Source organism: Agelaius phoeniceus, chromosome 16, assembly GCF_051311805.1.
Source record: "Agelaius phoeniceus isolate bAgePho1 chromosome 16, bAgePho1.hap1, whole genome shotgun sequence".
Classification (NCBI taxonomy): domain Eukaryota; kingdom Metazoa; phylum Chordata; class Aves; order Passeriformes; family Icteridae; genus Agelaius; species Agelaius phoeniceus.
Window position 1 is genome coordinate 16329243 of NC_135280.1, and position 24181 is coordinate 16353423.

Below are 24181 nucleotides of genomic sequence, written 5' to 3' on the forward strand. Positions count from 1 at the left end.
TCAGCTTCACATATGGTCAGGTGCAATTTAAGTGCAATTTAAAGGGCTTCTAGAGCTGCTTTCTGAAACACACCAGCTTCTTGGGCTGTGTCTTTGCTATTTATTGTAAGGCTGTTGGGGAAACAGTTCACAGGGAGGTACTGGGCCCTCCCTGCTGCTCCAACAGGTCAAGTCTGGCACTAGAGACCTGCTTCTGTGACTGAATCGCAGGTCTGAGCTCGTGGACTTGGCTGTTGCTTCATGACTCTTCCAGACAAGATTTGCAAGAGGAGTCATGTATTAGCTGTGCTGTAGCTGGAAATGACAAGCTGTCTTGCATGGGAGCCCTGGCTGCTATACGTTTTAGCTTAAAGTATCTTTGTTTCTCTATGGCCAAAGCACAGTGATGAACAGTGGGATAGGAAATGTTATGCATGTAGTGCTTAGTAGAAATCCACAGACTTATTTCAGTTGGTTGTTATATCCAGGCCTCTGCAAACTGCTGTAGTGTGTCCTGTGACTAACTGTTGGCCCTTCAACCTGTTGGCTGCAGCCCTGGCACTGTCTGCACTGGATGCTTTGGGACATATCAGCTATGGAGAGAGACTAGAATCCACTTTGGACTTGTCCGTCATTACCCTTAGCTGCCATGCTGGACTTGCTGTTGACCAGCCTGATCCTTTCTGGGGGAGGAAGGGAATACCTAAATGCTTCTAGGAAATGCCCTAGGAAAGGACATTCCCTGAGGATCCCTTTGATTCCTCAGCAGCTGCCTTTGAGGGAATTCCCCACCCCTTGCAAGTGCTCTGCATCTATGTCATGGGTAAGTGGGGTTTATATCAGGACCAACAGAACACTCTGATGCCTTGTGCCTCCCATGCAGTGCCAGGTCCATGTTCATGGAACAGAAACAGCACCAACAGCACTCTAAGCTTTTGAGCTTGTTCCAATCTGCCTTGTAACCTTCCTTTTTGTCTTCTGCAGAGGGAGTATGGAAGCACCAGGGTGCACCCTCCCTAGATTATAAATAGCTGTGCTCCAGTGACATGAGTCATGTGTTTGGGCTGACAGTGCCGGGCTCCCAGCACAGTACTCGTGCGTACAGGATATCCTCACACAGGCTCCCTGCTCTTCCAGGCTCCCCTGCTCAGACATCCTGCATGCATCCTGGTTGTTACTTTGCAGGCCCATGAAGGGCCCCTGGAATAACAGCTGCTGGGAACAGCCTCACGCTGCCCTTACGTGCTGTGGGAAGTGTGGAACCCATTGCTCAGAAGATTGGTCTTTCAGAGTGGAGAATATGCTGAACCTTGGGGCCTGTCTCCTTCTTTCCCCGTTGGCATCCTGACCCCAAATTCAGGAAGGAGCACTGACCATTTTAGATTGCAAGAATGGCAGAATGGAGACTTTGGACTTAGGAGAAGTGGATTTCTAGCTGCAGACTTCATTCACACTTATAGCTCAGCTGTACGAAGCTTTTGTATAGCTCAAAGTGACAAGTACAAACTCTGGCATGGAGATTATCCCATGGGTTCCAAGGTCAGACAGTTTCTACAATGTTTCCGACCAACTGACTATTTGTTTCTCCCTCAAAACTGGAGCACTGCCCCATGTGGCAGTCAGGGCTTGGCTGAACTCATGCTGCTTTACATGATCAAGTTTGTACATCTCTGCCTTCTTGCCTAATGCAGTTCCTGCAAGTCCCGATGTCCAAGCCCAGCCATAGGTGCAAATGCTGTTGTTCAGTTCTGTGATTGTCAGTAAAATAGTGAGAAGTGTTAAGGGCACTTTTTCCCATTCTCCAATTAACAGTGGCTGCTTCTTTCGCAGATGTGATGGAGAAAGATCCTGATGGGGACTGCAGAAGGCTGGCCCTGCAAAACTTGCTGCTAATGGAGAACCTGAGAAGGAAACTTGAAGCTGTTCCTTCCTAGCCAAAGGGTAACAGAAATGACCTTTTCCTTGTGCTCTTGCCAGCTGGATGTATTTGGGCACTGCTGGGGCCTCCTCAGCAGTCACCTGGCTGGAGGAGAGGAAGAAGGGGGAAGGGTGCTGAGCTGTAAGCCAGTGAGCCTGACTTGACATCTGGACTTTGTAGTGGAGGCCAATTGAGTGAGCTCTGGGTATCCGGTACAGCGTGTACAGATGCAGGAAGGTAGGCGAGTGCTGCCATCCTCCCGCGCCCCCAGCCCCCACCCCAGCTATTTTTAACCTTGGCAGGTCTGAGCACTCAGCTAAAAATACAGGGAAGATCTCACAGAGCCTTCTTGTCAAAAAAACAGGAGGGCTGGGGAGGGCCACTTGCCACTATGACCTGCCCCTTACAAAGGCTCCCATGTCCCTGAGCAGCTGGAGTTTGTGGGGCCAGCTGTTGGTCTGCTGCTGGAAGGAGTGGAAGATACGGCACTGCTGATGGGATGTAAGCACTGGATAACTACACAAATGCTGAAAGTATGCCAGACTTTAACAGCCTGAGCTAGAGCTGGGCTGTGGCTAGGAAGGAATAAGACAGGGAATTCTTTTTGTATAATCTTAGTACAGAAGTTTCTACTAAAGAATAAATAATGTTCAGATTTTGACTTTAAAATCTCCCCAAACCTACTCCTCTGAAAGCAATTTAGAAACTTCATGTTCACCCCAAGTTTTGAAGCAAGTCACAAAACATGAAAAAGAAAAACCATTCTAAGTGTAAGGGCTAGTTGGTAAGAAATGTGAGTGATCATAACTACTCCTTGGCAGGGCACGGTGACAGGCAGAGGTGAGCAGAACCTTGGTTCTTACGTTGAGCTTTACTTCTCTCAGTCGTGCTTGTGCCAGGGAAGAAAGCGACCTCCAAAAATCTGACTAGTACAGAGTGGCTTGATGTAACTGCAAGAGAAGGAGCTTCAACGCAAGAAAGAAAGCTTGAGCAGAGATTGGACTAGGGGGCATCCAGGATCCCTTCCAACCCAGGCATTCTGGACTCTGAGGTTTACCCCAGATGTCTGTAAGGAGTTCTCTAGCCCACATGACCCTCTGATGTATTTGAACAGAGAAGCTTTTGCTGGGGAAACTGCCTTCAGCCTGCAGGAGAGGGTAGTTTGATTTTAACCAAGCTCCTACCCAAATGGGATGGGGATTGTTTCAGAAGGTCTAACTTCTAAGGAATCACAGATCTGCACCTTAGCAGATCACAGCTGTACTTGAAAGGCAACTCAGAGTTTCCACCTCAGTTATTCAGCTCTTCTGTACTGAGAAAAAGTGAAGTTACAATATGCCGTTCTTACTGGGTTTTTCTGCCTCAAATTTATTAAAATACTAAAACCAGCTTCTAACAGAATGTACATGTGAATTGCTGTATGCTGTGCTTGAGAGAACGTATTAACTCTAATACTGTTGCTTATACAGTCAAGCAGGAAAAAGAAATTTCTTGATAATAACCAAAAAGTTGTGTGGTGATGGCATGTGATTGATCTGGGCCCCCCTAATGAGGATGGAACAAATGAGCTGATAATAAAGTCAGTTTTGCATTTGGTAAATTATCATTGTCAGGGGTCCTCCACTTCATCAACCACTTCTTCCTCCTCCCTGTTGTCCATGCTGCCATGGCCAGAGTGTGCTGGGGCCTGGGCTTGGCTCATGGGAACACCAGCTCCTCGGTGCACAGCCTCCATGGTCTGTGGGGACACATAGTAGCTCAGGTTTGAGGCTGGAATTCTTTTCTGCATCTCTTCCAGGTAGCGATAAGCCTAAAGGAATGCAGAGATCACTGTCAGAGGTAGCAGTGCTACAGGGGCCCCAATAAACCATTTCTTGTACTTTGCACATTAAAAGTGAAGTTCATCAGCACACCTGGAGGATCTTGCACTTGACACCCTCATGTTTCATCAGAGCACTGGACCTGTTCAGGGGATGTCTGGCACATCTGCCATGAAGGAGCAATTCACTGTTTCCTTAAATAACTGCCATTTTACAGTTTTTTCCTCTGGCCAGGTAGCAAACATAGTGTGGTGGCATTGCTGAGGCATGCACCAAGACTTACCCTCTGTTCTCACTGAATTACTGGGAGTGGTTAAGAATCTACCACCATTTACCCTCTGTGTCCTGTGAGCTTTTCTTTTCTCCCATAGAATGAAAAATAGAGGTAAAGTTCCTGAGCTGTGCCTCACCCCGCTGCACATTTAGGCTCCTACCATGGAACATCTTCCTGTGTGAGAGCCACGCTCCACCAAGCTGTACCAGTGGACAATATGGCTTCTGTAGGTTAGAAGAATTAAGACTTTACTTACTGTATGGAATTCCTCCACTTGTGCATAATGCTGAACCAAAAATCCCAGGACATCACCATGCCGAATGGCATTGTCAAAGGCCTGTTCAGCCAGGAGCAGTTCACACTGCCTGACTGCTTCTTCAGTGTCTTCAGGGTAAACTCTAGGAAAGGGGAAAAGGAAGTGTCACAGCCCAAGGAGAGCATTCAGCTTATCCGGACAAGGACAGGGAAGAGTTTTTACTGCATAAGTTTTCATGACAGAAGCCCAAACAAAACCCAGAAATGCCCCTTGTCCTGGGGCTGATTGGCCAGTGTGGGCAGCAAGGAATGCCTGCCCTGCTCAGATGAGACCCCCACCTGCAGAGTTCCCTCCAGCCCTGGGGTTCCAGCACAGGCAGGATATGGGGTTGCTGGAGCAAGTCCAGAGGAGGCCATGAAGGTGTTCCAAGGGCTGGAGCCCCTCTGGACCCAGGCTGGGAGAGCTGGGGGTGTTCATCTGGAAAGAAGGCTCCAGGGAGGGGCTCCAGGATAGCTGGAGAGGGACTTGGGACAAGGGCCCTGAGAGACAGGACAAGGGGGAATGGCTTCCCACTCCCAGAGGACATGGTTAGATGGGATATTGGGAAGGAATTGTTCCCTGGGAGGGTGGGGAGGCCCTGGCACAGGGTGCCCAGAGAAGCTGTGGCTGCCCCATCGCTTGAAGTGTTCAAGGCCAGGTTGGATGTGGCTTAGAAGATCATGGGGTAGTGGAAGGTGTTCCTGCCTATGGCAGGCTTTTGGAACAAGATGGTCTTTAAAGTCCCTTCCCACCCAAACCAGTCAGTGATTCTGTGATTTTATGATAATCACCTTTCTGGCTATACCTCCCTTGGTCTATATCCTTCTCTTTCAGGTTACCATCTTTAATGCAACATTTTAAATGCACTTCTAAAAATCACATTATGATTTCCCTGCTAGAAAAATGTATCAGCAGCTTTTTTTTTTTTTTTTTTTTTTTTGCAGCAAGCTGCAAATTACTTATTAAACTTCAGGTACTGTTACAACTTCTATTCTGGTATGATATTTTTGTCAGTTTCTGTACTATCCATGCTGCAGCTCACCTCTGAGCATGGATGAACCGCTTCATCAGACTCATCCTGCTCTGCAGGTGACCAAGTTTACTTTCTTGTTCCACAGGGCTTCTGGCCTTTGCTTTGGAAAGGCACTTGTATGCTTCTGTCAGTGCTCTGTGGGCTTTTTCATAGTTCTGATACTCATCGATTTCTACCTGCAAGAGGAGAAAGGAGGTCTAGCTCGAGAGCCAATAAACCAAACACCTTCAGTAGTCACAGAAAAGGCAGTACCTGAGCACATGCATCATAGAAACCTGCCAGGAGGTCAAGGGCCCCTCCTTTGGTGTAGAAGCTGATGATATTTGCAATAATCTTTGCGTCCTTGCGCCAATCCAGTGACTGCAGGTAGTTGGCTGCCATGATATAAATTTCTCTCTGTCTGGAAACTCCCGCAAAGAAGATAATTTTCTCAGTATCTCCAGATTTCAGTAATGCCCTCATAGCCTGGCAAGGGAAAGAGTGGCACAGATGGAGAGAGGGAAAATACTGTGAATGCAAAAACACCATCAAGATGGTTCAGAAGTTTCATGTGGGTAGCTACTGTAGGAAGTCTGCTTCAAGGTTTACTTTTCAAAACACCCTCGTTTTGAGGCTCTCCAGGCTGACCTTTAACTTGTTTCCTGCTTGTGTGTATTTCTTGGTGGCAATGTGGTAGTTGCCTTGTCTCATGCAGCAGTCAGCAATTTGCTCCAGCAGCTCTCTCCGGGACTCCTCAGAGAGATCCTGGGATTCCTTGGAGACTGTCATCTTCTCAGCCAGCTCCTCGGTAATGGTTAGGTTCTGCTCCAGGCAGAGCTGCAGAGCTTCATGGTACTAATGGGAGCAAGAGAGCAATGAGATGTTGTAAACACTACCATGATACCGCACATTTGCTTGTGGAGTAACCTACAGAAATCCGCTAGAAACACAAGTATCTGAGGATGCTCTGTCTGGAACACTGGGCTGTAGTTACATGTCAACATCAGCCCCTGTTCAGGCACACACTGTCCCATTTGTTTGCTAAGAAGAACATGTTTGTTCTTCCATGACAACACTGCTCTCACACAAGTGTGCCATTAAAGATACAGCCATTTTGACTCTGAACATGAGGTTTTCAGAGACACACAAGTCAGGTTTGTTAGGCACGATCAATAGTAACATTTCCAGCAAATACAAATAAATTGAAAGATTTTGTTAAATATTTTGGTACTTCCCATATAGGAACAAATTCTGAGTAGGCTATACAAAAGCTTGTAGTCCAGAAAAGGGCTATGGTACCCTTGCAAAGTGTAGAAGAAAGCCAGCCATAGGAGCTTGTTAAAGATGAGGGAGCACAGAATGGTCTGGTGCCCAGCATTTTGGCAAGGCTGAGCTGCCAGTGCCTCTGAATCACTGGCTTAGGAGGAATCTTGAAACTTTACAAGGGTCTCTTGTATCTGTTTATCTGCACAGATGAATGGCTGTGTGCAGGTACACACCTGTTGTGCTCCTCTGCCTGTGCAGAGGGGACCAGAGGGCTCAGCTCACCTTCTTGGCTGTGAGCAGCAGCTCCATTGCCTTCTCATACTGAGCATGTTCAATGAAGAAGCCGGAGCAGCGGGCGAGCAGGGCTGGGTCGGATTTCTCATCCAGGTCCTCAGCAATGAGCTGTAGGGCCCCGAACTGCTGCGTGGCGAAGGCCAGCTCCAGGGCTTTGGAGAAGTGTCCTGCCTGCAAAATTAGGAATGAGGCTTCAAAGACTAGAATGAGCACTACAGAGCCAGTTCACAGGACACCCTGGCTTAATAAAGTATTACTCACCATGAAAAAATTACAAATAAGCAGGACATAGTAAGCACCACAGCTGATTTACAATTCTTCTGCTGTAGGAACTGCTTCAGAGTAAAGTTTGAGAGTTTTTACTAAAAAATATTTACCTTGTGGTATAACATAACAGCTCTGTCCATTTGATCCCCCTTTTCCTCATAATAGCAGGCTGCCTCTATCATGTCTTCTGGTGAGCTCAGGAGAGCCAGGTTCATCAGCTGATCATTTAAATTATTCGCCTGTTCAAAAGCAAAGGTTTGGCTCTGGGTGTGCGCACAAAAATTTCGTAATTCCAACTTCTGGCAAGCCTGTGTCTTTATGCTGTCCCATAGTACTAAACTCTCACCCCCTTCTGTGTAAAAAAACCTCTATAACCCAAGTGATCTTCAGCTTTGATTATGATTATTTCTTTCAGGGATTTTCTGATGAGCTGTTTAAGAAAATACATTTCCAAACCACCAAGGCTTTATTGATCCACCTTTAGTAGAAGAGGTCCACAGAAACCAGGAGCAGCTTCATCATGGGCTGTTCAAGAGCAGGCAGTGTCTTATGGGACAGAACAGGCACGAACACCTTATACTCCCAAAGGGCAGAAGCCCGTGCTGGTGTGGGCACACGGCGCCTCTCAGCGTACCTTGCACAAGCGGATGGCATTGTTGAACGCCTGGGCCCGGCTGTAGAAGTGCACGGCCTGCTTGATGTCCTCCTGACTCTCGTACTGGCGTGCCAGGTGATAGGAGGCTGCCCCATTCCCCGTTTCATTTGCTATTTCGGCAGCCTGCAGAGGGAATTGTACAGCTTTACTTCATGTCCATGCTCCTCCCAGGACTGAGAGCTCTGGAAGCAGGTGGAAGCAGGCTGCCTTACCTTCTCAATGTTGCCTTGAAAGCAGTGAACACGGACCAGGGAAAAATAGTCCTGAGCCAGTGCATAGTATTTTAATGCAGACTCCATGTCTGACTGGCTCTCCAAGTACTGTGCCCACCACTTCCACAGGCTCCTGGAAAAGCAACAGTATTAACTGCAGCAATGAGAACTGACAGATGCTGTTTGTCACTGCTAGAGAGCTTGAACTAAAGACTTAACACACTTCTCAGTGTGTTCATGGTTTACCCCAACCCAAGTGTGACACTCCCAAGATCTGCAGTATACCAGAAGTCAGCCTGGATAACAATGTGGCAGTTCTTATGCAAGTGCAGCATAAACCTGAAAAGCTGTTGGAAGGTCATAGTGGATAAGGCAGGGGTTGAATGAGACTGAGAAGATTCACACTCTGTCATCCTTGCACTCATCACAAATTGTATGTCAGACTTGACAGCCCGTGTAGAAGGAACAAGCATAGCACTCACTTGTCTTTCATCTTGTTGATGTAGTTCTCCAGTGCTTGTAAGTCTTCAGAGAGCATTCGAGGTACCTCAAACCTGTGTGTGTCTGACTTTTCATAGCTGTAGAGAAGAACATATTAGATGTGAAATGACAGCCTCCTTATTAACTCTCTATTAGTCTATTTAATCCTGTTTGCCAGCCAAACAACAGACAACACTGGCAACAACTGCTTCAGCTGTATGAGTTCACTGTATGACCAGTTGCAGTCCACCAGCACCATCAAAAATTAAAAGTTCAGTGGTACTGCCAGGCACTTGGAATCAGGGAGGTGTGATCTTCACAGCACACAAAATACTTTAAAAGTGCCAGTGATGGCCCAATGAAGTATTCCAGAAAGTTCCCCAAGCACACCTGTCTGGACAGGTCACAAATGGCCCAGGCTCCACATGGTACCCACTGCAACATCAGCCTCTGCCACTGCTGAGAGGTGACTGCCCTTCCCCAGCACCCACGTCTCCTAACCCCACTGCCCACCATGGCCATCAGTGGGTCTGCCTGAGCACAGCAGAGTTCTGCTTTGATTCTGAACAGAATTGACCTTATTGGATGATGATGATGATGATGGGAACTTTTCATATAGGAAAACTCATATAAAAACAAGATCTCAAACAAGAAATACAAGACATCAAAAATACCCTCCCCTAACTTGTCATGGGACTTGGCAGTCACAGGAGAGGATCAGCCACCAGAAGTAACCAAATCAAACTCAATTCTGCTCCAGCAGTTGTGTCTAGGACTCTCGGGAAAAGCAAATAATTGGTTTTTTCATTGAAAAGGAAGGGAAAGAAAGATGTCTTCCAGAGACAAACACAGGACTGGATATGAGTGGGTTTTCACTACTGGCCCAGACAGACTCTTGACTTTTTAAGACGCTACACATTATTTGCATGGGAGGGTGCTCTGAGGTTTCACTGGGAATGCTTTCACTCTGTGAGATAGAAGGCACCAGAAACAGGAAAATACTTTACTTATAATTTTTACTGGTCATCATCAAACATCCTCCTTCACCCAACTTCACAGGAGAAAGAGGCTCCCAGTCCCCCAGCTTACACCCAGCTGCTGCTTACTGGGTGAGTGCCAGGCTCTGCTGCCCGGTAGCCTCCAGGTGCTTGGCGTAGTTGTAGTGGGTGGTGCGCAGGTGAACCCGGTCGTGAGCCTCGGCCGTTTCAATGGCTTTCTGCCACTGGTTGGAGGCCTGGTAGAACTTGTTCAAGAGGTCATAGCGTCTGCAATCCTTGTACAGCCGCTCTGCGTCCTCCTGGGGGGAGAGGAACACCCAAAATCCTGTCAGCCCCGACCACGCTGCATGTCAGTCACACCAGGCACTTCCTGGAACAGTTTATTAGTGCAGGGCATTGCAATGCAATTAAAGCGACAATCATTCAGTCAGAGGGTTTAACCAACTAAATATACATGGCCTAGGATAGCATGTTATTGGGAAACAGGATGGTTATGTAAAAATAAGGAAAGCATTCAGATCCTGACATTTATTGTACAGGATTGCCTGAGAGGGAGGGGAGTGACACAAGCAAGTCATCAATGATCAAATGCTGTCATCAGGAGTGTGAATCACCAAAAATGGAGACATGCTTAGGTGGGGGTACAGCTACTGATCATGCTGCCCACCCAGGGGTGGGGATTAAGAGAGGATCCTGGCACTCAGGGTTTGAGAATTAAGGTGTTGCAAGCCAGGGAACCCCTGTGGCCTCCCAGCAGATCTCAGAGGTAGCAATGCTGTTTGTGGACAACTGAGCTCCATTCCTGGGAATAAATGTTAGTAATTTATTGCAGAATTAGAACAGGAGGGTTTTGCCGGTGCTGATGCGAGGGTGGGCAAAATTTGGAACTATTCTTTTTATTCTCTGAGAGGTTCTAACTCCTGTGGAAGGAGCACTTTCCTGCTCCACCCAACTGCTGTCCAGCTGAACACTATATTTAGTAAATTAAGATTATCTGTCCAAGACAGAAAAATGCTTTCTGTCTCTTATTGTTTCAAATTTAAAAAAGCACAGAAAGTGGAAAAGGAAGATGCCTGCCCTAAGACTCTGTACAAGATGGAAAAAAGCAGTAGAACTGCATTTGTTTTGCTGCAGTTCCTTTCCACCTCTCCAAACAGATCTAAATATCCAAGAGAAGCAGTGCTGACACTTTTCAGCCTCATAGTTTTCTCTGCCAGGAAGCCTTTACAAACATTTAGTTTGAATTTTCCTTTTTTCCTTACCTTTAACTCATAATAGTTACTCTCTGTCTCTTTCTCTCTCTCATACTCATCAAGTAACTATAGATTACTAAATACCTTTTCAAGCCAAATTTTAATTATTTGACCATTTTCAAGACTTCCTTTTCTGTGAAATCTTTCTAAGAGCTGAGAAATTTCCACTGATTTTGTCTGAACCTTTTCCAGTTCATCAACTATTTTTTCTGTAATGAGATACTTAAAGGCTGGAGGTCATCATTCCAGCTGTAGTTGCCCTGAATACACAGATAGGAGTTAACAAATCCAGGCCCCAGGATTTGGCATCTCCTCAAACATGGCCCCAAACTGATTTTTGCTGTCATAGCACCTTGCTATTTTTTATCTAATTCAGTATTTCCTATAGACTGTGGGTTATTTCATAAATTCTTTTCTAGTTTTTCCCTCTGACATATCATATGTCTGGATCTCTTAAAGTTCCCAAATGAAAAATTTCTGGCTTTCTTATGGATCATTGCTAAAGGTATTAAATTAGTAGAATACTAATTCCTCTCTAACCAACACCAGTCAATTTTCAATCCATATGAAAATGCTGGTCTCAAATTCAGTTTAGATCTCAGTTCTATTGGCAGTCAAGGGGAATGAAGACAGACATGAGACACAAGGTCTACTTTGGGGTGTATTTGCTGCCAGGTTGGGCTCCAGATGGTGGAACCGCCAGATCGTGTCCTCTGTCTGAGCTGGATCAAGCCCAGTTCCTGCTCACACAGTGGGAGAAGTCAGGATAGAAATCTGGGTGACTAGGCATCCCTGGGACAGTACAGGCAATGAATGTGACTGACCAGAGCTCTCCAGCCCCACAGGAAAAGTCTATTTTCCCTAAACTCCTTCAACAACCTCAGGTCAGCCCTCACTCTGTGACAGCACACAGCTCTAGCCTTTCACTCTAGAAACAAATAAGTTCAAATTGGAACTTGCGTTCCATATCAGAACTTAAATATCAGAGCTCCATATCAGAGCTTAAAACATGTTTCTTGAAACATTTTAACTATAATAAAATAGAGCCTTTTTTAATTCCAGTGAAACCTAGCTTGGAAGAGGCTTATGCCCCAAGAAAGCAAATTTTTGTTAAATGTTTCACACATAAAACAATCATCTTTAAAATATATTTCCTTTAGTCAGCAGTTTCTTTCACTGAGTAATTTTTCAGAGTCTGATATAAACCATTCACAGCTTGGCTTTACCAGCATGCCCAGCTGGATGGCCAGCACAGCCACCCTGGCCTTCTGCTCTGGCTCTTGCTCAGCCTCCCTCAGTGCCTTGGCTCCTCTGGCATGACCCATGTGCCCCAGGCAAATTTTGGCAACATCGAGCCTCTGAGTCTTCACACACATGCGAGCCATGTTCTCCCAGACAGCCTCACTGCAGGAAACAGGAAAGAAAAGGAGAGCTGTTATTGTGTTGCCTGGAAGGCAAGTGAGGTGTGAGGGGGGAGAGTGTGAAAGGGGAAACCATCAGTACGTTGGGAATGGGGTGACTGTAACAGAGACTCCAGCAGCTATGTCAAGATCAAAGAGGAACAGAAGCAAGCCCACACACAAAGGTCACTTCTTGAGCTAAATGACCCCAACCTTAAGGAAATATTGTGGACTTTGATTTACACCAATGTCTAAACAACAGCAACTACATGTCTACTCTGGAGACAGGCTGAGAGAGTTGGGGATGTTCAGCCTGGAGAAGAGAAGGCTCTGAGGAGAACTTAAGAGCATCTTCCAGTGCCTAAAGGAGCTCCAGGAGAGCTGGAGAGGGAGTTGGGATGAGGGCCTGGAGGGACAGGACAAGGGGAATGGCTTTAAATTGCAAAAGGGGAGATTCAGATTGGAAGAAATTCTTTCCTGTGAGGGTGGGGAGGCCCTGGCACAGGTTGCCCAGAGCAGCTGTGGCTGCCCCATCCCTAGAAGTGTTCAAGGCCAGATTTGGACGGGACTTGGAGCAACCTGGGAATAGTGGGCATCCCTGCCCAAAGCAGGGGTGGGTAGAACTAGATGGTCTTTAAGGTCCCTTCCAACCCAAACCAGTCCATGTTTGCATGTATATAAACATTTATCATGTGCCCATTCTGCTGTAGCTGCAACCTATAGACAGTCACAACTCCCACACTGATGTTCAGAAATCAAAATTTAAATTACAAAAAAAGTCTTAACCTACACTGGAAATCTCCTGTTGCAGTCTGGAGTAGTTTAAATACTGAACAACTACTGGGAGTACAATTGTTGTTCCCAGTTATAGGGAACGATGTGTAGAAAAATTACCAAACAACCACGTTCTAATATAAAACTTGCATAAAACAGACAAAAGAAAAGCTTTGTAATGCTCAGAACAAGAACTCAGGGCTATGAGCCTGGAGTTAACACTGCAAAGTCCCCTGCCCAGGCAAAGCAGGAGGGGCTGAGGACCATGCTCCCAGCTGGAATGGCTGGCAGAATTGCTTAGCAGAAGGAGCACAACAGAACTGACCATCATGGAGTGGGACAACCAAATATTTTCACAGATTCTATTCACTTTTGAGACTCTTCAAAATTTCATGCAGTAGCTTTGACTAATAAAAACCATGAGCATTCAAAATAAGGTTTTTTTCAATGTCACCCTCAGCAGCGGTGCAGTTCTGTCTGTGCAGTTCTCAGGCACCAACACAGCACAAAGTAAAGATCTAAATTCTAAAAGCAAGGAGAAAAGAAGAAAATAATAGAATAGAATGACACTTTATGACCTGCCACCAAATTCCCTTCCAGTTTTCCTATGATTAAAATGTTTTTCTGTTTCCAGTGGCTGTGAGAAAGCCCTGCATACACAGGAGAAAGTGACTAAATGGGAAGCAGTGGAACGGGTGAACCATGACGTGCTCATACACTAAGAAAAGGCACAGGAAAAATTCTTTGCGTAATTTACTTAAGAATTACTTTTACTTGCAGTGCAACTCATATGAAGGTTTTGGGTATTAATCAATATAAGTAGTACAGACTTCACTGAGACAAATGGTACAGAAAAAATAAAAAAGGAATGAAAACGTTAAATCAGGGACAAATTTCAGAAAGATCAAAAGTGTTTCTGGTTTAGAAAAGCAAAAATACATGTCTGAGTGCTGCCTTTCTTACAACTGAGTGGTATGCAAGCATAGCCTCCTCATGCTCTTCTCCCACATGTCCAAGCTCCCCAGCTGAGGAGCCAAAAGGAATATTGAAATAGAACATGGTAATTTCAGACCTGGAAGGGCCTGACAGAAACCAATACCACTCAATACAAAAATGCTGCCTTGTGTCATCAGATGTAACCTTCCTAATTTCTGAAAAGTTGGAACAGTTTTCTCTTTTATTCCAGACACTATCTCTATCTGGAATTGGGAAAAGTGGGAAAAACACCTTTAAACAACATTGACACGATCAACATGATGTTAGTTATGGTCACCTGGCTTTGACCAACACAGCCATCTGAGTTCTGTCCTTAGGAAAAGCTTCTTGAGGCTGTCCCTGGGTACAGCTGTGCTTCACAAGACTTGAGGAGAAGTACATTTCCCAAACTCTGAAGTGTGCCAGAAGAAGCTGCCAACAGCCAGTTGGCTTGGGGTGAAGGAACACACATCTGTGCTGGGCTTTGTCAAGCTGACTAACAGCGAGTTTCTGAAAGGAAATCAAAGTCTTTCTTTTTCAGAGCTCTGACAGCTCTCAACTCCCTCCAGGCAGGACGATGAGAGTTCATGGGCTCAAACAGGCGAGCGGATGAGATTCTTATTTAGACTACAGGGAGTGGAAACTTTTGAGAGGAAACAGACTACACAGTGTATTTTAAAGTACAGTAAAGTTAGAAGATAACAGCGTGCAGAGAGTCATAGCAGGATTTAGGAGATGTTGCTCATCATCTCTCAGCTGTTTTATGCTTTCCTGGATGGCAACATCTCCTGACAATGTCAAAATTCAGCAGGAGCTGCTGCCCCTAGGACTCCTCTTTGGGAGCTCTTGCCCCCCACACACCTGCCTGTGGGCCACACAGGCACCCAGGTACCTCTGCCCTGAGGAGCTGGAGTTCTGCCATCCCACCTCTTTCTCCTACACTCCAGACCATTTGCAAAATGAACCTGAGAGTCTTGAGCCATGGATATGCTGCGGGCAGCAACAAACACAGAGGGAGAAACATCTGCAGTGAATGTGCTCTGCAGTTGTTTTTATTCCAGCAGACACTGCCTTTTCCCACCCTGGCTGGGCAGGGGGTAAGCACACCAGGCTCAAACTGCACCAAAGACACTGAATTTGGCACTGCTCACAGCAGAGCACAGCTTGCATGGACTCACTCAGCACAAAGACCACAGCAAGAGATGAGAGGGACAGCAAAGAAAGGTGTCCCTGCCCATGGCAGAGAGTTGGTGCTAGATGGTCCTTAAGGTATTTTTCAACCCAAACCATTCCATGATTCTAAGATTCTGAGAGACATGATCAGAGCAGCTCACCAGCACAAGAACCCACGGCAGGTGAGACCACTGACTCCCTCTGACCATTCCTTCTCCTGCTTCCACCTGCCGAAACACCTGAAGGAGGGTTTTACCCAAGGAATCCAGCCTTGTTCTGCCCAGAGCAGTTCCCACACCCCACTCGGTTTGCTTAGCAGCTGCACAGGCAAGAACAACAGCCATGGTCCCCATGGAACTGCAGCAGACATTGGTTCTTTCCAGTAGACACATCCTTCACAAGATGGACAGTGCTCAGATAAGGTACACGGAGAGAAAAGGGTAGGGAAGGGGAGGGGATGCTGGCAGCACCCACAATCCACTTCCATTTTTCTCTTCATTTCACGAACACCAACCTCAGCCATGAGATGCACAACCTCCCTGGCAGGCACACACCTCCAGCACCAGGGCAAGTTTTGCTGCCCCTCAGAAATGTGGGCAGATGGATGTGGGTCTGGTGAAGGAACAAAAAACAGGAGGTGCAGAGCAGGTTCACTTAAATCCCAGGGAAAAAACACAGTTTATGTCCCAACAGCTGCCAGTGTAGTAAGAAAGCTGAATCTCTCCATGCATCCCTAAAAGGCAGCAACTCTACTTTCCAGCCCTGGCCCTGCTGTCCATATAAAAACGCCAAATACTATTTTTCCCTGCCCCCAGCTGTGACACCAGGAATTTCCTCTTCTTCCCCTCCTCCTCCTTTCACCCCCCCGGAAAGCCTCTCACATCTGTACTTCATCAGCCGAAGCTGGAAATTTAATGAAGCCCAGGCACAGCAGCAGTGGGAGCAGAGCCATGGAAAGGCATCCCAAGCAGCCTGGGAGCCCCAAGGCCCCCACCAGGCGCAGGGATACACTGCTGCACCCTGTGCTCCCAGGCTCCAGGCCACATCCACAGTACCAGGGACTGGGGAAGCAAATGTTGATGCCTCTTAAGAGTGGACACAAATCTTACCACATATTTGATGAAAGTTTCCTTGTTTTATATCTGACCTTTCACATCTGTCTTTACAGCATCCACAGTCCTCACAAACCCTTCTGCTCCCATATATTTTTCATTGCCTAAAGCACTGAAGTTTAAAGAAAAAATGGAATATTATTTAGAAGGGCTGGAGATTTATATGTCTGAAGCATCTCACTGAAAAACCTTTTCTCCCTCTATTTTAATGGGCTATATTTGGAATATGAACATTGATCAGGATAAAAAAAAAAAATCTTTTCAATTTGGGCCCCACTTTGTTGAACTGGACCCTATAATATACACATTATATAAAACAAATTATTATTGCATCCTATAATATTATATTCTAGATCATCACAGAACCACAGAATAGTTTGGGTAGGAAGGGACATTAAAAACCATCTTTTTCCAAACCCCTGCCATGGGCAGGAATGTCTTCCACTAGACTGGAAAACTCTAAGGACTTGAGAAAATGAGGTTTTAGCTGATGTAGCTAAATTAGGTTTGATGCTTTTAAAATAAAATGCCTTTATGGGATCCTGGTTATAACTTTCTGTGGGGCTAAAAGACAAGGGATTCAAGTAATACATGAAAAGTTGTAACAGTTCAATGAGACTCTTGATAGCGTTAATGATATTATATGAGCTACTCTAAGAAAAGTCAGGCATTTTTCATGTATGATCCAAACACTGAAAGCTGATGAGGCTACTCCTAAAAACTCTTCCCTGGAAGAAACATATCATTTTGATAAAGCAGCTTCACAGAATGGATCTATAATATCCCACTGAATACACAGCTTTGTTCCAAGCTTACCCTCATGAAACCAACACCAAGAGATTGCTCCATGTGTGTTGTATGACACAAACTCCTGTGCCCCACAAAATGCCGTGAGTGCTGCAAAATGCACATTCTGCTGCCTGTTTGTCAGCAAAGAAGCATTCACTTAGGCAGTTTTTTATTAAGGATCAGGATTCCCATAATGTTTAAATTGGATTTTAGGGAAAATTTCTTCTTGGAAAGAGTGGTTGGGCACTGGCACAGCTGCCCAGGGCAGTGGTGGAGCCACCATCCCTGGAAGGATTTAAAAGCTGTGTGGATGTAGCATTTGGGGACATGGGTTTGTGGTTGGACTTGATCTTTTCCAGCCTTTATGATTCTATGACTAGACTGATTTGTTCAGCCTTTGTAAAATATAATTGCTATTGTTTTTATTGTTACATGAGAAGGAAGCTTGGACCCCCCTGAAAATACATACTCAGACTTCATCAAATCACAAAAATCAAATGGGGGGAGGCAGAAGCAGGTGTGTGACATTTCCCTAAAGGTAAATCTCTCCTGGCATTATCTGCATGTAAACATCATCTGCCTTCCTGCTGAATGCCTGGTTCAAAATAAACACAGAATCATAATAACAAGTAATCCAAGGGGTTTAAAATATGCAAAGACAGTCATTGCTGGTAGGAAATTTATTTGAAGAATGGCGGACACTGGTGTGCTATACTGGAAGTTCTAAAACCAGAAATGTACAGAAATATGATCAATCACAGGGAAAAAGAGAAACCAAAGATGCTACAGTGCTCTCAAGGGATGAAGATGCTCAAAGTACTTAAAACTTAATTTGTTTAAAAGATTAAAAACTATCAGAGCACACAGAGGAGGACTGAGTTCATAGCCAGGTTAGTACATTCAACTTCAGTACCTGAAAACTAATTATAGGAGCATATCAGCTTTATTGGAATTTCCCCCCCTTCTCTCACCAACAAGTCTTGAAAAGAAAATGTTGCCTTGCAAAAAATTTCAGACCAGTTTCTTTCTGTGTATTGAGTCAGGGCAGATCAGTTGGTTAGGGGCAAAGCCTCTTTTCTTGGTAAGATGGAGCCACTATAAAATTAAATCAGTTTGTAATCTAATGTACTGATTACTGGGATGTGGAATCCTGTGCCAGCCCCTCAGGTGTGGCGGTGCCCGGCAAGGCAGGTGTGTGCCAGGTCTCCTCAGAGCTGAGCGGATGTGGTGCCTTCAGTGCAGTGTGTACAAGGCAATGCTACACTCGTGCGGTATTTGTGAAGCCTGAAGAACTGTGCCAGGCTCAGCTCAGGAGGGGCATGACCCCAGGCAGTACCACCTGGCTGCAGGGTAGTGCCCACCAGAATCTCTGTCCTCCTCCCGGTGCTGCCGAGGCAGCTGATAGGAACAGCAAAGAGCCGTTTGGAGTGCCAGTCTGGGGAAGACCGCTCTGGAAACATCCAAGTTCAAGAACAGTTTGGAATACCCTCAACAACTCTCTTTAACGGGTTTATCAGAGAAGCACCTGCCCTGTGAAGAGAAGCCACTTGCCCTGTGGCAGTGCAGTCCGTACCGGGCTGTCAGCAGGGCCATCCCACACGGCAGCAGAGCTTGCACGGCCTGGGCACCGAGCGGGATGGGCAGCCTCCCTCGAAGCTCTGCGGAGCCCTCACCGCGCCCAGCACGCCGGGACTTGGTCTCGCCATGCGCTGACTCAACCTCACTCACACCCCAACACTTGCCCTCTGCCTTTGCAGACACCCCCTGGGTTGTTACCGGGTTGAGAGTCTCGAGATTTTATACTTCTTATTTATCTGCCACGGTCCCTCCTATGGTGCAGAGAGGACGCGGACATCAGCGCACTCCCGCAGAGCTTCCGTCGCGCTGTCCAGCAGCGAACCCCAATCATGTTTTGCTTCTAGTAAAAGGTATTTCAAAATCCCTCTCCTCGATCCGCTTCCACAGAGCTGATGCCCCGAGGGCTGAAGCTGGAATTTCCTTCTCTCCTTTTCCCGAGGAGCTCTGCTGTGCTACCCGGGCTCTCCGAGACGCTGCGGGTCCCGGCAGCCCTGCTGGGGGCAGCGGCGAGGGGAGGAGGCGTGAGGCAGGGAGGGGGCCCTCCGAGGGGAGGAGGGACAACTTTAGAAGTCTCCATAGTCTTTTCCTTTCAGGAAACGCATCCTGTTAATGTTTGACTGCCGTGGCAGTGGCTCTTTTTTTTTTTTTTTTTTTTTTTTTTTTCAGTCGACAGTCGACTACGCCCTGAGGCTCACCAAAACGAGTCACAAAAACAGCCATTTCCTCTTGGTGGGGAGGTGGGGGGGCCTTTTCCTCACCGCAGTGGCTGTTCTCGTCCCGGCACTCACAGCTCGGCTCTTCGGAGAGCGACAGGGCAGAGCAACCTCCTCGAGATATTCCAGACTTGTAGATCACCTTTGGGGTGACCGCATTCCCCTCTGTCTCGGCTTGGCTTTGAGAGGATGATATCTGTCACCGTTTGCAGGATATTCTGAAGTTTGCACCCAAACCTAGGCTTTTGGAGCAGCACTGGTTGGCTTGGAGGACCCAGCGCTCGGCAGGCTACAGGGAGCATCCTATCCCACCTCTGCCCCATCTCAGCTCAGGCTCTCCTGCTCTGAGACTGGATTCTGTCTGGATTCACTCCATCCAACACGGAATGGACCTCCCTGTCATCCAGTTCACCACAAGACTGGCATTACTTATCAAAGTGCAAGAAGGCGGATAAGTCAACACTGGGAAGGACAACAAAGCTTCTTTGTGTTCTTATTTTATGGAATTCTCCTATCTACCTCACAAAATTCTCATTTCCTCAGTCAGAAATCCCTCAGGAATTGACTTCAAGAATGAACGGTGATGTCCTCTAGCACCCCGTAACACCCAGTGCAGACGCCTGTTCCCAGCCCAATTTCAATGTGCTGCAGCTGACTGGGACCTCGTGTTGTCTGCAGTTAGAGTCTGGCAGCAAGCTGACAGTCAGATATGACTGTCCAGAAACTGGTAGCCACAGCTGTGTTGGTAGCTCTAGTCTCACTCATCCTTAACAATGCGGCTGCCTTTACCCCCAACTGGGTGTACCAAACGCTGGAGGACGGGCGCAAGCGCAGTGTGGGGCTCTGGAGGATGTGCTGGCTGGCAGAGCGGAGCAGAGGGGCTGCAAGCACGAGTGCCAGGCATGGGCAAGGAGAGGAGCAGGAGTGTGAAGCCCTGGGCTGGGGTTCAGAGTCAGCTGGGTTCCAGGAGTCACGCAGCACTGTCAAACGTAAGTGCAGCCTCTTATCTTCTCTGCAGACACAATTGATAGGGTGCATCTGGGTCCCCAGGAGTTCAATGGCCTAACCCTGAAATCGTGCTATCTGTCTTAGTCTAAACATCTCTTCACATTCATTTCCAAATAAATTAATTTCAGAAAATAAGGAATATGATGTCCACCAGTGAACTAAACTCCTCATTCCCCCTCAAAACCAGTCATCTGCATGGTGCTGGCTGGTTTATATATCTCAGGAATTGATCTGCTTTGAAAAAATTATCCAAGAAGTGTAAGCCCAAAGTTCAGAGACGTCTTGGGCTCACTTCTCCCTCCTGGGCTCCTGTCATAAGATATCCCTTCCTCCTCAATACAACAGCAACCACAGTTGCTCTGAATACCCTAAAACTAAAAAAAACCCCACCAACCCAAACCCAAAAAGGTATTGCAATGAATGACATGTTGAGTTCTTTCTCCCTTCTGTTTGCTTTTGTTGGAAATGTCAGGAGCAGAAACGTCAGAAACAGTTGAGGTAAAAACATGTAAAATTGAGAAAGGTCTTAAAATGTATAACTAAGTTTCTTGGTGAAAAAATACAATTAATATACAACTTGGTGACTACAAAAATCATTACCCATGGTGTATTTTTCATTTTGCACTTTCACAGATTGTGGGATCTGAAGAATGCAAATAGCTTACACCGAGCTAGGGAAAATTACTGGACGACATGAAAATTACAGAACTGATTAATAAATAATAAACATTACCTATCACATTCATAGCATTAATGGTGCAACCCTGCTCTTCCAGAGCAGAACTGTGCTGGAACAGGATCACAGAAAGGCTTGGGTAGAAAGGAACTGTGCTGGAACAGGATCACAGAAAGGCTTGGGTAGACCTTAAAGACTGTCCAAAATACCTGCAGACACCATGCCTGGGACCACAACTACCCTTGTGCCAAGAGGTTTCTCCCCTAAACCCCCTCCACTCCCAGCAGCTGGGCTGTGAGCAGCCATTCAAAGGGGAATCAGTGCTTCCACTGTACCCTTCAAGGCATGGAATTTAACAGAATAAATGGCTATAAAGTCCATGCCTTGACAGGCTACAGGATTCTCCCAGGATTTCAAGGATGCTCAAAAACAGCTCTGGTACCTCTGAGGGATGGTATGTTACAGCATCTGTAACATACATTATTTCAAACCAGATTTTTTTCATGGTTTGAAATGTGGAGAAAGAGAAATTGGTCCTTGGAGTTTCTTAGATCCCTCTGGAGAGAAACCAAAGAAATATTAGAGGAATTTCTTTTAAAAATGCTTTAATGTGGACCCATTATAGATTATATTTTCCAATAAAATAATACAGAAACATTTTTGAACATTTGCTAATACTGAGCTGCATAAATCAAAACCAGAAAATTTCTCAAATGTTTTAAAGTCCTTACCCTTTCAATACTTCTAACTGAAAGAACTTTTTATAACAATAAATGGCTATAAAAAGGATTAGACTGTGGGAGAAGTTCCTTGATGTGTTTTTGCAGCTTCATCTCTGAAATCACTTCCCCAGTTAATACTGATAAGCCATATTCTAACCTGAAGAACACGTGCAATATTCACAAATAGTAAATGTACATGTTATGTACTCAGCACTGGAATGAGCTCCTGCAGAGTGAATTTGGCTCCTGCAGCATTTTCAACACACAAGCTTGTATTTCTTGCTGTGTGCAGGCCAGGCGGTGTGTGGTACCTAACAAGGAGAGATATTAGCTTCATGGCAGAACCATCTGGGCAGCACTTTCTGATGTCAAATAGCAGGATAATGTGACAGAAAATTTGAAAATTTCCAAGTAATAATTATAGCATGGTCAAATGCTCAGAAGAATTATCTGACAATCACTGTTAAAATTCTAATTTAAAGGAGGCTTTTCAAGCCCAGAGACTTGATCTGTATAGGAGTAAAGCATCTATTCCTAATTTAAACTGGAAGCAAAGAGTAAGCAAAGGCCAATTCTGAATCTTGATAAAGCATTTAAAGGAAAATCCCTCCTCTGCAGCTGTCATGACAAACTCAGTAGGAAACACGACTGTGGCATTTATTTTTACGACAATTTTGTTTCCATGGATGTATACATGGTTAGTATGAGCCTGATCTTGCATCCATGGATTTGTCATCCTAAAGAATTTCTCTAATAAGAAATCACACATTATTTTAGCAATAGCTATGGCAATCCTCATCTGTCAGTTGTAGATAAATCACAGACATGCAGGGGTGTGTGTGTATGCATATACATACATTCATCTAAAAATAACCATATGAAGGAAGAAAATGCCTTCCCCAATACCGAGTTACCACAAAGTATTTTGGATGCCATTTGTAGAACGATACAGAAAAGCTGTTCTGGTAATAGCAATGCAAAAGAGGCCACAATCTGGCTTATGTGAAACAATGTATTTATATACTCATACAGACGTACATACTTGAGAAGCAAGCTATTTATCTCACAGTTCAAAAGAAAAACTGTAAAGTCTTTGGGAATTTGCTTGTCCATATACTTAAGACTCCTGTACATGCAGTACGTATCTAACAGCCAACTATAGGCACTACTATAAGCTGACTTCCTCCCTGGCAAAGAGAAATACATTCTTAGAACCTGCTTTTCACTGACTTTCTCTGCCTGCTGTTTTCTCCCATTGAAATCACAGAATCATGGAATGGATTGGGTTGGAAAGAACCTTCAAGTCCATTGCATACCAACCCCTGCCATGGGCAGGGACACCTTCCACTAGCCCAGGTTGCTCCAAGCTCCATCCAACCAGGGATCCAGAGGCAGCCACAGCTTCTCTGGATAACCTGTGCCAGGGCTTCACCAACCTCATAGGGAAGGATTTCTTCCTAGAAATGTCAAAAAAACCCAAAAAGAAATCCAGGGGCAGGAGTAAATTATATTAAAAATACAGGGAAATGAAACATTGCAATGTGAACTACTTCTGCAAGGCACAGCATCAGAAACACGGGCAAATGATTCCATGTGAAAGCACTTCAAGTCTGTCCTTCAAACCTCACTGCTCCTGAAAGTGGAGATCCCAGGCCCTTTCTTTCACTTTATCTACCTTTCTCTTTCTCCCTCTTGCTGTGCAGCCCTGCACCTCTCTTTCAACACCCTGTGATGGTGAACAGCTTCTGTGATGGTTCAGATGACTAACAGCAAAAGAATCCCCAGGTTAGGGTGGAAGTTTTGGACATGGGGTGGGATAGGGTTTTTGGTGGATATTTTTCCGTTGGATTAAGCAGTGGTATTGGAGTCCAACAAGTGCTGTTGCTAACACTAAGTGATAAAAGTGTAAGGAGGGCTGAGATTGCTCCTTTTTTTAGTGGTAATAAACTCTCAGATCTGAAACCTTCACCTATGTTGAGAATCAGCCCAGCTGTGAGGACATACATACAAGCTTTTATAGCCTGGACAAACCACTGAATGATACAAACTTCAATGCTTCACTGAGAACTCACGTTGTATAGGCCCTCTTCAAACACTTTAAGGAAACCTGGCCAGGTAGCCTAACTCTTCTGTCACCTGAGTGTAGGCAAAGACATTTGACAAAGATTATGGAGCTGCAGTTTCAGAGCTGTTGAAAAATTTTGGAAGATTTTGCTCTTGCCTGCATCTCTTTATGCTTCAAAAAAGCCCAGAGGTAGTAGCCTCATGGCCTCAATAAGAGCTGGAGTAAGACAGCAGGTCATGAGTAGTCAACACTGAGCTTTGTGCCCATGTCACGTGCAAGCAAGGGCAGCACACCCAGAGATGTGGCTCCACAGAGGGACACGTGAGCTGCCTTGAGTGGTGAGAACACGCAGCTACACCAGCACTGATGCCTTCTCAGAACCAACCATTCTCAAAGCCACCTAGGTCCTGACCAAGTACCATTCCAGGAATTCTGCATGAACACACTAGATTACTTGAAATCATCTTAGATAT

The 24181-nt window shown here is 45.7% G+C and overlaps 2 protein-coding genes across 12 annotated transcripts in view; one reads left to right on the forward strand and one right to left on the reverse strand.

The window, feature by feature from the left end:
* Nucleotides 1-24181, forward strand: part of LOC129127009 (transmembrane protein 204-like) — a 63880-nt gene that overhangs the window by 16576 nt on the left and 23123 nt on the right. For 3 of the 9 annotated variants that reach the window (XM_054643288.2, XM_054643293.2, XM_054643297.2), the window contains exon 20: nt 1810-3285. In XM_054643288.2, the coding sequence (XP_054499263.1) occupies nt 1810-1913 (104 nt within the window). In that variant the 3' untranslated portion in view covers nt 1914-3285. Of the gene's footprint in view, nt 1-1809; nt 3286-7540; nt 7766-18703; nt 20227-24181 lie in introns of those variants that run through there. The other 6 variants (XM_054643290.2, XM_054643291.2, XM_077186680.1 and 3 more) reach the window with 6 other exon arrangements.
* Nucleotides 3234-24181, reverse strand: part of IFT140 (intraflagellar transport 140) — an 85230-nt gene continuing 64282 nt past the window's right edge. For all 3 annotated transcript variants that reach the window (XM_077186678.1, XM_077186677.1, XM_077186679.1), the window contains 12 exons: nt 11950-12127; nt 9579-9769; nt 8475-8570; nt 7993-8125; nt 7760-7903; nt 7236-7364; nt 6847-7029; nt 5947-6153; nt 5572-5784; nt 5329-5495; nt 4248-4389; nt 3234-3707 (listed from right to left, as the gene is read on the reverse strand). In XM_077186678.1, the coding sequence (XP_077042793.1) occupies nt 3507-3707; nt 4248-4389; nt 5329-5495; nt 5572-5784; nt 5947-6153; nt 6847-7029; nt 7236-7364; nt 7760-7903; nt 7993-8125; nt 8475-8570; nt 9579-9769; nt 11950-12127 (1984 nt within the window). In that variant the 3' untranslated portion in view covers nt 3234-3506. The remainder of the gene's footprint in view (nt 3708-4247; nt 4390-5328; nt 5496-5571; nt 5785-5946; nt 6154-6846; nt 7030-7235; nt 7365-7759; nt 7904-7992; nt 8126-8474; nt 8571-9578; nt 9770-11949; nt 12128-24181) is intronic.